Source organism: Rhinoraja longicauda, chromosome 5 (genome assembly GCF_053455715.1).
Source record: "Rhinoraja longicauda isolate Sanriku21f chromosome 5, sRhiLon1.1, whole genome shotgun sequence".
NCBI classification, from domain to species: Eukaryota; Metazoa; Chordata; class Chondrichthyes; order Rajiformes; family Arhynchobatidae; genus Rhinoraja; species Rhinoraja longicauda.
In genome coordinates, this window is record NC_135957.1 from 42,777,848 (window position 1) to 42,791,005 (window position 13,158).

The window sequence follows — 13,158 nt, forward strand, 5'->3', positions numbered from 1 at the left end:
CTTGATGAGGCCAAAGAATGCCAATAACAAACTTTCCACTTAAATATGTATATTTATTCTGTGTTCTCTGATACATGGATAACACTACTAAAAATCGTGTAATCTTTGATACAGCATTATTTAAATGATAGTTACATGTAACCACTCAGAATGATTAGCTTCAGTATTTTCAGTTGAGACGAGCTGGAATGTAAATTGAAAGAAATGTAAGTAATTAACTAAATCAGCAAGTCAAAGATTAATGTATCAAAAGAATAAAATTCTTCCAACAATTCCAAAGCGGAAAATCTTTAGTTAGCTAGTTTATTCACTCTACTTTCTGCTATCCAAATGAGGATCCAATGGACTCCACCTAGGAGCTTTGCAACTGTGTTCAAGTTTTAAAAAAAAGACATACTCAAACAAGGAGTAAAATGTATTTGTACTTATCAGAAACTGTACTGATCGATCAAGTAGTTCAATATAGATCAGCACTAAAATGGTTATTCAATAATGAGTCTATTTCCTTCTCTCTTCCACTCAATTATATTGACAAATGCACTCTTGAAAGATTTGTGATGTTGCCCATGAGACAACAGGAAATATAATAACTTGCTCACTGTATCACTTTGGATGAAAGCTGAAAAGTCAAACCCAGCATCATTATTTCTGAAATGGCATTTATTCAAACAAAAATGGTCATAATGCAAGATAAAAACATATACTAAGCTGGGGCCATGCCCAAATATGCTCTCCCAAGTATTAATATTAATAAACCTATCCAAGTTTTAAAATTAATACAGTTAGGATGAAGCTAAGTTTATTGTTTTCCCTCAAGGGCCAATACCTGAGAGCAATTTAGTGAATTAATCTTGATGCAGTGTCTAAAGATTGAACAGTTGCAGGGATTAATCCTTCTCAAACATTGTGCTTCAGAGTTCAAGATTTTACATTTTGAACTATTCCTCATATTCTCCCGTCTTGGCATCTTTGCACATTGTTCAGGTAGTGTTGAGACATGAATTGCACAGAGCATTTCAAAAGTGCTCTGTGAGATGCCCTCTAGTGTTAGCATTTCCAGTTTGTATGTTACTGTACTTGGCTATGCATTCCAATATTTTTGTTTAATTTGTTTTTGGAATTGCTTTCCTGCATTATTTCAAATTTGACATTTATAAGATTGCTATTACTTCCAAGTCCCGGAGCATCCTAATCTTAATTCGCTGTGAAGCAGCATCAAATGTTACTTGCGCCAAATTACAACACCATCAATACGAAATGGCTTTAAAGGACACAAAGTGCTGGAGTAACTCAGTGGGTCAGGCAGCCTCCCTTGAGAATTTGGATAGGCGATATTTCGGGTTGAGACTCTTCTTTTGAAGAACTCTGGAGAAGGGTCTTAACCCGAAATGTCACCTACCCATGTACTCCAGGGATGCTGCCTGACCCACTGAGTTACACCAGCACTCTGTGCCCTTTTGTGTATTAACCAGCATCGTTAATGTTCGGTCTTACAAAACTAAATAGCTTGTATGCCTGAACTTATAGTGCCCTCCATGATGTTTGGGACAAAGACCCATAATTTATTTATTTGCCTCTGTACTCCGTAATTTGAGATTTGTAATAGAAAGAACCACATGGCGTTAAAGTGCACATTGTCAGATTTTATTAAAGGCCACATTTATACATTTCGGTTTCACCATGTAGAAATTACAGCTATGTTTATACATAGTCCCGCCCCCCCCCCCATTTCAGGGCACCATAATGTTAGGGGCACATGGCTTCACAGGTGTTTGTAATTGCTCAGGTATGTTTAAATGCCTGCTTAATGCAGGTATAAGAACACTCTTAGCACCTAGTCTTTCCTCCAGTCTTTCCATCATCTTTGGAAACTTTTATTGCTGTTTATCAACATGAGGACCAAAGTTGTGCCAATGAAAGTCAAAGAAGCCATTATGAGACTGAAACAAGAATAAAACTGTTAGAGACATCAGCCAAACCTGAGGCTCAACAAAATTAACTGTTTGAAACATCATTAAGAAGAAAGAGAGCACTGGTGAGCTTACTAATCACAAAGGGACTGGCAGGCCAAGGAAGACCTCCACAGCTGATGACAGAATAATTCTCTCTATAATAAAGAAAAATCCCCAAACACCTGTCCGACAGATCAGAAACACTCAAGAGTCAGGTGTGGATTTGTCAATGACCACTGTCCACAGAAGACTTCATGAAGAGAAATACAGAGGCTACACTGCAAGATGCAAACCACTGGTTAGCCGTAAAAATAGGATAGCCAGGTTACAGTTTGCCAAAAGTACTTAAAAGAGCAACCACAGTTCTGGAAAAAGGTCTTGCGGACAGATGAGATGAAGATTAACTTGTATCAGAGTGATGGCAAGAGCAAAGTATGGTGGAGATAAGGAACTACCTAAGATCAAAAGCATACCACCTCATCTGTGAAACACGGTGGTAGGGGTGTTATGGCCTGGGCATGTATGGCTGCTGAAGGTATTGGCTCACTTATCTTCATTGATGATATAACTGCCGATGATGGTAGCATCATGAATTCTGATGTGTATAGACACATTCTATCTGCTCAAGGTCAAACAAATGCCTCAAACTCTTTGGCTGGCACTTCATTCTACAGCAAGACAATGATCTCAAACATACTGCTAAAGCACCAAAGGAGGTTTTCAAAACTAAAACATGGTCAATTCTTGAGTGGCCAAATGGGTCTTTGTCCCAAACATTATGGAGGGCACTGTATGTAAATGTCCAGCTGCATCAAGGGCCTTCACTTATAAAGCATAATCAACATTTTTTTTAAAAACAGATGTGGTGGTATGCTTCGCATTATAATGGGAACAAACTGTAGAAGAAAAAAATAATAGGATTACCACAAACTTGTTAAAAGGTGAATCAAGCACTTTTTAAAGAACTAATGCAGTATTGAAGAATCAGAGGAGTACAGAAATAGAGTTTGAAGCAATCAGGCAGATGCAGCCAATGCAAAAACAAAATATCCAGATGCTGCAAATCCAAAATAAAATTTTAAAAATCTTAAAACACTAAGATCAGGCAGTATCGCAAGGCACAAGACAAGATATTTAGGACTTCTTAATCCTAAATGAATAAAAGGACTTATTGGTCCATAAGATTACTAAAGACATCTTGGTTACATTCTCAAGAGCAGGTTAAGAATTTTTGGACCCACAAGAGAAGAAACTTTTTCACCCTGAACCATTGGAATTCCCTGCCACAGAATATTGTGGAGAATGTAGAGGCCAAGTCACTGAATATATTTGAGGAGGTTATTGACAGAGGCACAAAGACATCTCGAGATATTAGGAGAGTGTGGTAATAAAGTGATAGTCATAGAACCATACATCTTGGAACTAGGCCATTTAGCTGACCAGTGGGGACCCATCCATATTAATCCCATCTTCCAGCATTTGGTCCATGGCCTTCCATGCCTAGGCCATATACACTCCTTAAATACTATTTGCATTGAGTAGTTAAGTGCTAATGGTATTGAGATCAAGGAGCAGCCACGATCATATGATGATATGATGGGAGAGGCTCGAAGGGCCGCATGGCTTAGTGCCACATCTACAAAGTAGAGTCGAGTAAACGTACAGAAATATTTCCTTAAAAGTAAATGCATTGCTCCAAGAAGAAATCACTAACATTATTATCAATCTGCCAACAAATGCCAAAATATATTTTTCTTTAAAAAAAGCTTTACCACAAGTTCAAGATCAAAAAATACGCACTTACAACAACCTTCAGCTATTCAATGTAATTTTTTGCCACCGTTTCTCTCAGCTGTAGTGCCCCCCCCCCCCCCCCCCATATGTTTGTCTACCTCTTGAAGAGGTTTGTGGAGTGCACGCTAAGGTCATATTCATAACATACATCCTCCCTCCCCCATGCCCTGTACACTTCCCTGTCCCACGGGTGAGACCAGGACCCTTACCCCTCCCTTCTCCCCAGATCCCGGGCAAAGTGAAGGCTGGGGCAGAAACCACCAACAGAGGGAGTGGGAGAGACGGACCTTAGCTCTGCCCAGAACAAATGGTTTGAACAGGGAGACCTCTGATAGTGAGTGAGACGACGTAGAGAACCACAATAGAGCGAGCAAGGTAACAGTTCCCAGCCTTTCCCAGAGTGAGGTTTGGGACAGGGAGACCCTAGTATGTAACTTGGAGACCCTCAAAGGTAAAGGAGTGGGGAAACAGACACAGAGCGAGGGGTAGGATGTGTAAACCACGCAGTATTTTCTGACTGAAAGGCTGTGACCAGCAGAGTGCCATAGGGGTCAGTGCTTGGTCCTTGCTGTTTGTTAGCATGTTAACGATTTGGATGACAATGTACTTAATATTGTTAGTAAATTTGCAGACTACCAAAAAGAGTGGTACACTGCATGCCGACAAGTTTACGAGATCTATTTCAGTTGGAAAGTTGGGCCAAGGGACGACAAATGGAATTTAATTCTGACAAGGGTGAGTGTGAGTTGTTGCACTTTGATATGTCAAACCAGGGTAGGACTTGCATATAAATGGTGGAGCCCTGGAGAGTGTTGCAGAACAGAGGGATCTGTGAGTACATGTGCATTGTTCCCCAACATTGGTAAATTGGTTGGGATGTTGTGAAGAGGCAGTTGGTTGGTTAGCCTTCATTAGGTAGGGGATTGAGCACAAACATTGGGATATCATGATGCATCTGTACAAGTTGTTGATGACCACATTTGGAGTTCTGTGCACAGTTCTGGTCACCCAACTTTTGGAATGATATCATTAAGGTGTATAGGGTGGTGAAGAGATTTACCAGGATATTACCAGGGCTTGAGTTACAGGAAGAGGCTGGATGGGCTGAAGAGTGACCTTATTGTGATGTACATGATCATGAGACGCATGGATAAAATGAACACTCAGTCTTTTTCCCAGGATAGAGGATTCCAAAACCACAGAGCAGAGGCTTCAGATGAGAGAGATTTGAAAGGGATCTCAGGGGAAATATTTTTCTCTCAGAGGAGAGTCCGTATCAGCCATAGAAGCAGATACAAATGTGACTTTCAGAAGACATTTGGACAGTTATATGCCTAGGAAGGGTTCAGAGGGATATGTGTCAAATGCAGGCAAATGGAACTAGCTCAAAATGCTGATTTGGTCAGCATGCACAAGTTGGGTTGAAGGGCCTGGTTCCTTGTTGTGTAGCTATTTATGTAACTGCAAATGACTGTGTCAATGCACTACTATTGAGAGAGAAGTCACAGACATTAATTGCAGACTAGATCAAATCAGTAAGTGGGAAGTACACATCAATCAGCAATTTATTAGAAATGTGATATTCTGCATTAAAGAGGAAAACCATTTGAATCAGGAAATATAACCTGTAATTCATTTCAAAACACACATTTTATTTTGTAGCAGTAATGGCCAGAAACTGCATTTTAGCTGTCACTTCATTCCCTTAATATTGCAGATCCACCTCATGTTATGAATGCCTGATTCAAGGACAGCCTGTACATACGAATGAGCATTTGGCACACAGGCATCATGCATTTGCCGGCTGCTCCAGGCATCTTCTAAAGGTGGGAATGAGTTATTTCTGCTTGCCTTCACTCCCACACCCTCCAGCCCGAGCTTCCAAGCCGGGTGGAACTGGGATGTTGAGTTGACTCGCTTGCTCCCCGAGTCAATGAGGCCGACTTGCAGTTGCTCTTCCTGCTTCTGCTCGCTCTGCCATCACAGTTATTTCTGTGCTCCTCTCTTATACACTGTTCTTTATTCATTTCCAAATTTTAACAATTTACGTTATGATCAGTCCTTGGAGTGTCATAACCTGGAGAGGATTTGTATTTAATTTATGCTAGCCCTCATATTTTTTCTTGTTTTAGACATTTCAATTCTAATTGATGTAACAAAGTCATTTTTAATATTCTCTCCTCTCACATTTCACAAAACTGGTGCATGATCGGCATAGCAACAATATCTATAGTACCTTGACTCTCACTGAATACATGCAAAGGTTTGTATTCCTAAATATCAAAAAAGCCTTGTACCTTATTTCAGGATTCAAGGTCAATGAATGAAATTCTAAATCTACAAAACTCAAGCCATACCAATTATTAAAGAAAATAAAAGGCATGGCCAGAAATAGCAATATTATTTGAAAACAATTATAATGCAGGTCTGTATTTTTTGTGCAATGCCCTGAAGTTGATTTGAAACTAGAAAATGATGTTTATAGCAATTACCACATTATAAATATATTTATACTGCATACAAACAAAAAGTTAATGATTATTCACATTGATAGTAACAAATTCAAGATCCTCTTAAGTCTTCATTGCATTTATAGAGACTCTGGGTAATTAATTTTCACATGAATCAGAGCTGCCAATTATTAAAGGGTATTTGCATCCACAAGTATCTTTTGCAAGCTGACAACAAAACTTAAGAAAAAAAAAATTGAACCACTTAGTAATCAATTAATAATCATAGTGTACCTCAATATTCTTGCCAAGGGAAATCAGTACAGAGTACCGATGAAGTTAGACGGACAAGGGAGATTTTACTCTTAAGTGCACTGATGGTAATATAGAACTCATGACTAAACTTTTATTCTCCCCATCACCAATGTTTCAACAATCATTTTCCTTCCCCAAGTGAAAACAATCTCGTCTTTTCCTTGCCAAATCATTTTAAATGTTCCAAGAAATATACATTTTATGTTACATAAATACAATATCTCTAACAAATTGAAATACCTGAAAACAATTTGATGTAAAGATATATCAACATCCACTCAGTGAATTCTGCATAAAGGGTTAACACAGAAGCTACTTTTCCAGTAGCCACTTACAGTGCAAGGGACATCTTACCTCTCACTGGACCCAGTGTTTTGTGGCCACCTTTTGGAGGATTATGATTAGGTATTGCTGGTATACAAATCCCTTTGGTTAGTCCAGAGCTGCATCCAAATGTGAAACTGGGAGATGCTTTAATCTGTGATGGATTTTGGTGCCCATTACCGTTTCCGTGATTCCCAATCCCATTACTCTTGGTTTTACTGAGTGAATTTTCCGAGACTGAAGATGTTATCCCACTAAGCAAAGAGAACATTTTTTTTAAATGTTTGATTAAATCTGCATTATCTGCAATTATCTGTAATGATGAAATGAATTTAAGTGCTTTACTTTCTAAAAGTTTATTCTTCAAACGTCTATGACAATAAACCATGTTAACCTTAGAAAGCAACAAGTAGAGGGAACCCATACATCTGAAGGATTATTTCCATGCACAAAAATATAAATCCGAAATAAAGTCAAGTGTTTAATTGTCCATATGTACCGAAACGGAACAACAAACTTCTTACTTGCTGTAGCACCAGTTTTGTAAACACAGTACTCAATAGGTAACATAATAAACAAATAAAAAAGTTGAATAAATAAAAAATGTGATATAGTGCAAAAGAAAACAAAGCTCAAGTTTCCTAGTGCAATCAAGACAGTTCGTAGTTTAGTTGGATTTTCAGTATTCAATAGCCGGAAGGTTGTTAAGAAGAAGCTGTTCTCAGACTCAGTTTTCAGGCTCCTTAACTTCTTCCTGATGGCAGGAGTGAAATGAGAGCTTGGCCAGGGTGGTATGGGTCCTTGGTGATGCTAGCAGCCTTTTAGAGGCAGCGTCTCCTGCAGATTTCTTCAATGGTGGGGAGGTCAATACTCCTGATTGAGCAGGCACTTTTTGGAATCTCCTTTCTTCTCAGGCATTTGAGTTGCCATACCACGCTGTGATGCAACTGGTCAATATGCTCTCTACCTGAACTTGTTTAAATTCAAGAGCGTATTTGTCACCATACCAACTCCCCTCGATTTTCTAAGGAAGTAGAGGCTTTGATGGGCTATCTTCATGATTACAATGTACTGGGATCAGGACACATCTTCAAAGATCTGCACACCCTGGAACCTGAAGTTGTTGACTCTCTCAAAGGCAGGTTTGTGGATCCTCGGCCTTGAGGTGCCCCTGTGCTGATGCTATTTGAGTAGGAAGTGGTGTTGCCAATTCATACCAATTGTGTTCTGTTGATAAGGAAGTTGAGGATCACGTTGCAGAGGGATGTGCACTCGACCATTTGGTAACAAGTATGGAGGGGATGATAGTGTTGAATACCGAGCTGTAATTGATGACCCTGATGTATGTGTTTTTATTGTCCAAGTGGTCGTGTGCAGAGTGGAGAGCCAAAAAAATTGCATCACCCATTGATCTATTGTGGCAGCAGGTAAATTGTAGTGGGTCCAGGTTCTCGCTACCGTAGAAGTTGATATGTGTCACAACCAACCTCTCAAAGCATTTCATAACCATGGACGTTAGTGCCACTGCGTGGGGGGGTGGGGAAGAAATGATGTCCGTTACTGCCAATTGTCCATAACAATCAAATAAGGCATTAACATTGCATAAGGAGTAGAAACAAGGAACTACAGATGCTGGTTAATACACAAAGTGCTGGAGTAACACAGCAGGTCAGGCAGCATCGCTGGAGAACATGGATAGGAAGCGTTGAGTCGAGACCCTTCTTCAGACTCTCAGTCTGGTACCCAGGTGAGTTGATGGCCCCCAGCCTGTTGGTGGCAGTGGGAGAGAAGAGGATTGGTGGAGTCACTGGTTGCAGCCTGGGTACAGCTTCTACAGGTCAACGGCAGGTGTGCCCTGAAAGCAGCCGAGTTAGCTGTGTGGGCTGGCGGTACATAGACATAGATACATACACAATAGGTGCAGGAGTAGACCATTCGGCCCTTCAAGCCAGCACCGCCATTCAATTTGATCACGGCTGATCAACCACAATCAGTATCCCTTTCCTGCCTTCTCCCCATACCCCTTGATTCTGCCAGCCAGAAGAGCTCTATCTAACTCTCTTTTGAATACTGAGGATGAAGGTCGGCAGCCCAGCCTGGAAGCGCTGGAGTGGTGGTACAGACCAGGGGTGGCGTTGGCAGCCCAGCCTGGTAGGTGGTTGCCGTCAGAGGCTAGTGTCAGCACCCTGGCCTAGCAGTGAAAGTTGGTAGGTCCATACGCAATAATCAAAATCAGTTATAAAAAAGTCCGTAATAACGAGGGATTACTGTATTGTTGAAACCTTCTAATCTCTGGTAAAGTTTCCAGTTTTCTAGTTTTGCTATATGCATCTTTTTCTTTCTTTACTGAACCGACAATCTTCCTTGACATCCAAAGATCCTTTTTATTTGCATTCTTACTTTTCCTCCTTACCTGCAAGTAACTCTCCCAGAACTACTTTTGCCAGGATACATACTATGATATTGCAATCAGCTTTATCCGAATTCAGGACTTCAACTTCCAATCTTTCCATGCCCATTTTTATAGGAAAATTGACAAGGGAGAGTCAGTGGATGTGGTGTACCTCGACTTTCAGAAAGCCTTCGACAAGGTCCCACATAGGAGATTAGTGGGCAAAATTAGGGCACATGGTATTGGGGGTAGGGTACTGACATGGATAGAAAATTGGTTAACAGACAGAAAGCAAAGAGTGGGGATAAATGGGTCCCTTTCGGAATGGCAGGCAGTGACCAGTGGGGTACCGCAAGGTTCGGTGCTGGGACCCCAGCTATTTACGATATACATTAATGACTTAGACGAAGGGATTAAAAGTACCATTAGCAAATTTGCAGATGATACTAAGTTGGGGGGTAGTGTGAATTGTGAGGAAGATGCAATAAGGCTGCAGGGTGACCTGGACAGGTTGTGTGAGTGGGCGGATACATGGCAGATGCAGTTTAATGTAGATAAGTGTGAGGTTATTCACTTTGGAAGTAAGAATAGAAAGGCAGATTATTATCTGAATGGTGTCAAGTTAGGAGGAGGGGGAGTTCAACGAGATCTGGGTGTCCTAGTGCATCAGTCAATGAAAGGAAGCATGCAGGTTCAGCAGGCAGTGAAGAAAGCCAATGGAATGTTGGCCTTCGTAACAAGAGGAGTTGAGTATAGGAGCAAAGAGGTCCTTCTACAGTTGTACCGGGCCCTGGTGAGACCGCACCTGGAGTACTGTGTGCAGTTTTGGTCTCCAAATTTGAGGAAGGATATTCTTGCTATGGAGGGCGTGCAGCGTAGGTTCACTAGATTAATTCCCGGAATGGCGGGACTGTCGTATGTTGAAAGGCTGGAGCGATTGGGCTTGTATACACTGGAATTTAGAAGGATGAGGGGGGATCTTATTGAAACATATAAGATAATTAGGGGATTGGACACATTAGAGGCAGATAACATGTTCCCAATGTTGGGGGAGTCCAGAACAAGGGGCCACAGTTTGAGAATAAGGGGTAGGCCATTTAGAACGGAGATGAGGAAGAACTTTTTCAGTCAGAGGGTGGTGAAGGTGTGGAATTCTCTGCCTCAGAAGGCAGTGGGGGCCAGTTCGTTGGATGCTTTCAAGAGAGAGCTGGATAGAGCTCTTGAGGATAGCGGAGTGAGGGGGTATGGGGAGAAGGCAGGAACGGGGTACTGATTGATAGTGATCAGCCATGATCGCATTGAATGGCGGTGCTGGCTCGAAGGGCTGAATGGCCTACTCCTGCACCTATTGTCTATTGTCTATTGTCTATAACTACATTGAAACTTCTGGTCGCCATCTCCAAAACATTATTTTTGGCATTCTAACATCTGGATTTGCAACTGTCCTCTTCTCGAGTTGGACTTTTTAAAGGTGCAAAAGGTTCTTGTGGACGCATTTTTAAAAACTCCACATCCTCAGCCATTCACACTGAAGTCAGCCCAGTAAATAGTATTTGTAAAAACTAGATTTAGGACCTTCACTGATTTTTCTTCCGGTAAAATCTGAGTTATAGATCAGTAGTTTGCAATTGTCTCAGACTGAACAAACAGCTAGAACATGGTTGACATGCTTGAACAAGAAATAATCTGAAAATCTATGGTCATGAACCATCTGAAACTTCACACGGTATTAAGTTCCACTAAATTGGGAGTACAAAAAATAATACATCTTTATAAAAATCGTTTTTTTTCCCCCCCCAGTTATATAATGCTTATTTCAATACTCTTGCGGTAATATATTAGGACTACCACAAACCTTAATGATGAAAACAAAGCTTTAAGAAATGGAACACATGGGGAAAATCAGAAAAACGACATGGTAAAATTACGAACAAGCAACTGTCATTACAAAATATTTTCTCACCCGAAAGCTTTTGAAATCCTTGCACCATTTCTCTTAGACATTGCTGTGTTTCTTATATTCCGAACATATTTCAACATCCATGCTCGAAGCTTTGTGAGGCAGCTGTATTCTGACATAACAACTCTTGGCCAAGGATTGCAATCAGCTATATCCAAAGCTGCAATGGCTAGAGCTCTACCGATCTAGGAAAATAAGTGAAACTCAAAGTTCTTCAACAGCACAAATGATTTATTTTACACAGTAGCCATGGTTCTGCGTCATAACCCACTCGCGTCAAATTTATAATTCCCACTCTATTCGAGTAACTAACCAAATGGTGTCTAAATGTTAGTGCTCTCATTTAAATGATCCAGCACAGAATAGAGGGCCAGCGAGATTGCATCCACTGTCGATCTGTTGTGGCAGGAGAAAATTGGAGTGGGTCCAGTGATATCTACCAGAGATGATTAACTAAATCTAATCTATTTAGATATACTCATTGACCTATCTCCTATATTAATATATCTAGGGATTTCATCCCTCATGAATTCATTGCAATGCCAGTCTTCAGCTGAGCTCAAATCGCTCATCTGATCTCATTCCAAAATTAAAGGCAATAAGCTACAGCATTATAGACAATAGGTGCAGGAGTAGGCCATTCGGCCCTTCGAGCCAGCACCACCATTCAATGTGATCATGGCTGATCATTCTCAATCAGTACCCCGTTCCTGCCTTCTCCCCATACCCCCTGACTCCGCTATCCTCAAGAGCTCTATCTAGCTCTCTCTTGAATGTATTCAGAGAATTGGCCTCCACTGCCCTCTGAGGCAGAGAATTCCACAGATTCACAACTCTCTGACTAAAAAAGGTTTTTCCTCATCTCTGTTCTAAATGGCCTACCCCTTATTCTTAAATTGTGGCCCCTGTTTCTGGACTCCCCCAACATTGGGAACATGTTTCCTGCCTCTAACATGTCCAACCCCTTAATAATCTTATACGTTTCGATAAGATCCCCTCTCACCCTTCTAAATTCCAGTGTATACAAACCTAGTCGCTCCAGTCTTTCAACATAGGACAGTCCCGCCATTCCGGGAATTAACCTAGTAAACCTACGCTGCAGGCCCTCAATAGCAAGAATATCCTTCCTCAAATTTGGAGACCAAAACTGCACACAGTACTCCAGGTGCGGTCTCACTAGGGCCCTGTACAACTGCAGAAGGACCTCTTTGCTCCTATACTCAACTCCTCTTGTTATGAATGCCAACATTCCATTGGCTTTCTTCACTGCCTGCTGTGCCTGCATGCTTCCTTTCAGTGACTGATGCACTAAGACACCCAGATCACGTTGTACGTCCTTTTCCTAACTTGACACCATTCAAATAATAATCTGCCTTCCTATTCTTACCACCAAAGTGGATAACCTCACACTTATCCACATTAAACTGCATCTGCCATGCATCCGCCCACTCACACAACCTGTCCAAGTCACCCTGCAACCTCATAGCATCTTCCTCACAGTTCACACTGCCACCTAGCTTTGTATCATCGGCAAATTTGCTAATGGTACTTTTAATCCCTTCATCCAAGTCATTGATGTATATTGTAAATAGCTGCGGTCCCAACACCGAGCCTTGCGGTACCCCACTAGTCACTGCCTGCCATTCCGAAAGGGACCCATTTATCCCCACTCTTTGCTTTCTGTCTGTCAACCAATTTTCTATCCAAGTCAGTACCCTACCCCCAATATCATGTGCTCTAATTTTGCCCACTAATCTCCTATGTGGGACCTTGTCGAAGGCTTTCTGAAAGTCGAGGTACACCACATCCACTGACTCTCGCCTGTCAATTTTCCTAGTTACATCCTCAAAAAATCCCAGTAGATTTGTCAAGCATGATTTCCCCTTCGTAAATCCATGCTGACTCGGAATGATCCTGTTACTGCTATCCAAATGCTCAGCAATTTCGTCTTTTATAATTGACTCCAGCATC

At 41.2% G+C, this 13,158-nt stretch overlaps 1 protein-coding gene across 5 annotated transcripts in view; it reads right to left on the reverse strand.

Moving 5' to 3' along the window:
• agbl5 (AGBL carboxypeptidase 5) overlaps window positions 1-13,158 on the reverse strand; it is a 92,821-nt gene that overhangs the window by 42,707 nt on the left and 36,956 nt on the right. For all 5 annotated transcript variants that reach the window (XM_078399353.1, XM_078399352.1, XM_078399354.1 and 2 more), the window contains exons 10-11: window positions 11,191-11,372; window positions 6,866-7,089 (exon numbers count right to left, since the gene is read on the reverse strand). In XM_078399353.1, the coding sequence (XP_078255479.1) occupies window positions 6,866-7,089; window positions 11,191-11,372 (406 nt within the window). The remainder of the gene's footprint in view (window positions 1-6,865; window positions 7,090-11,190; window positions 11,373-13,158) is intronic.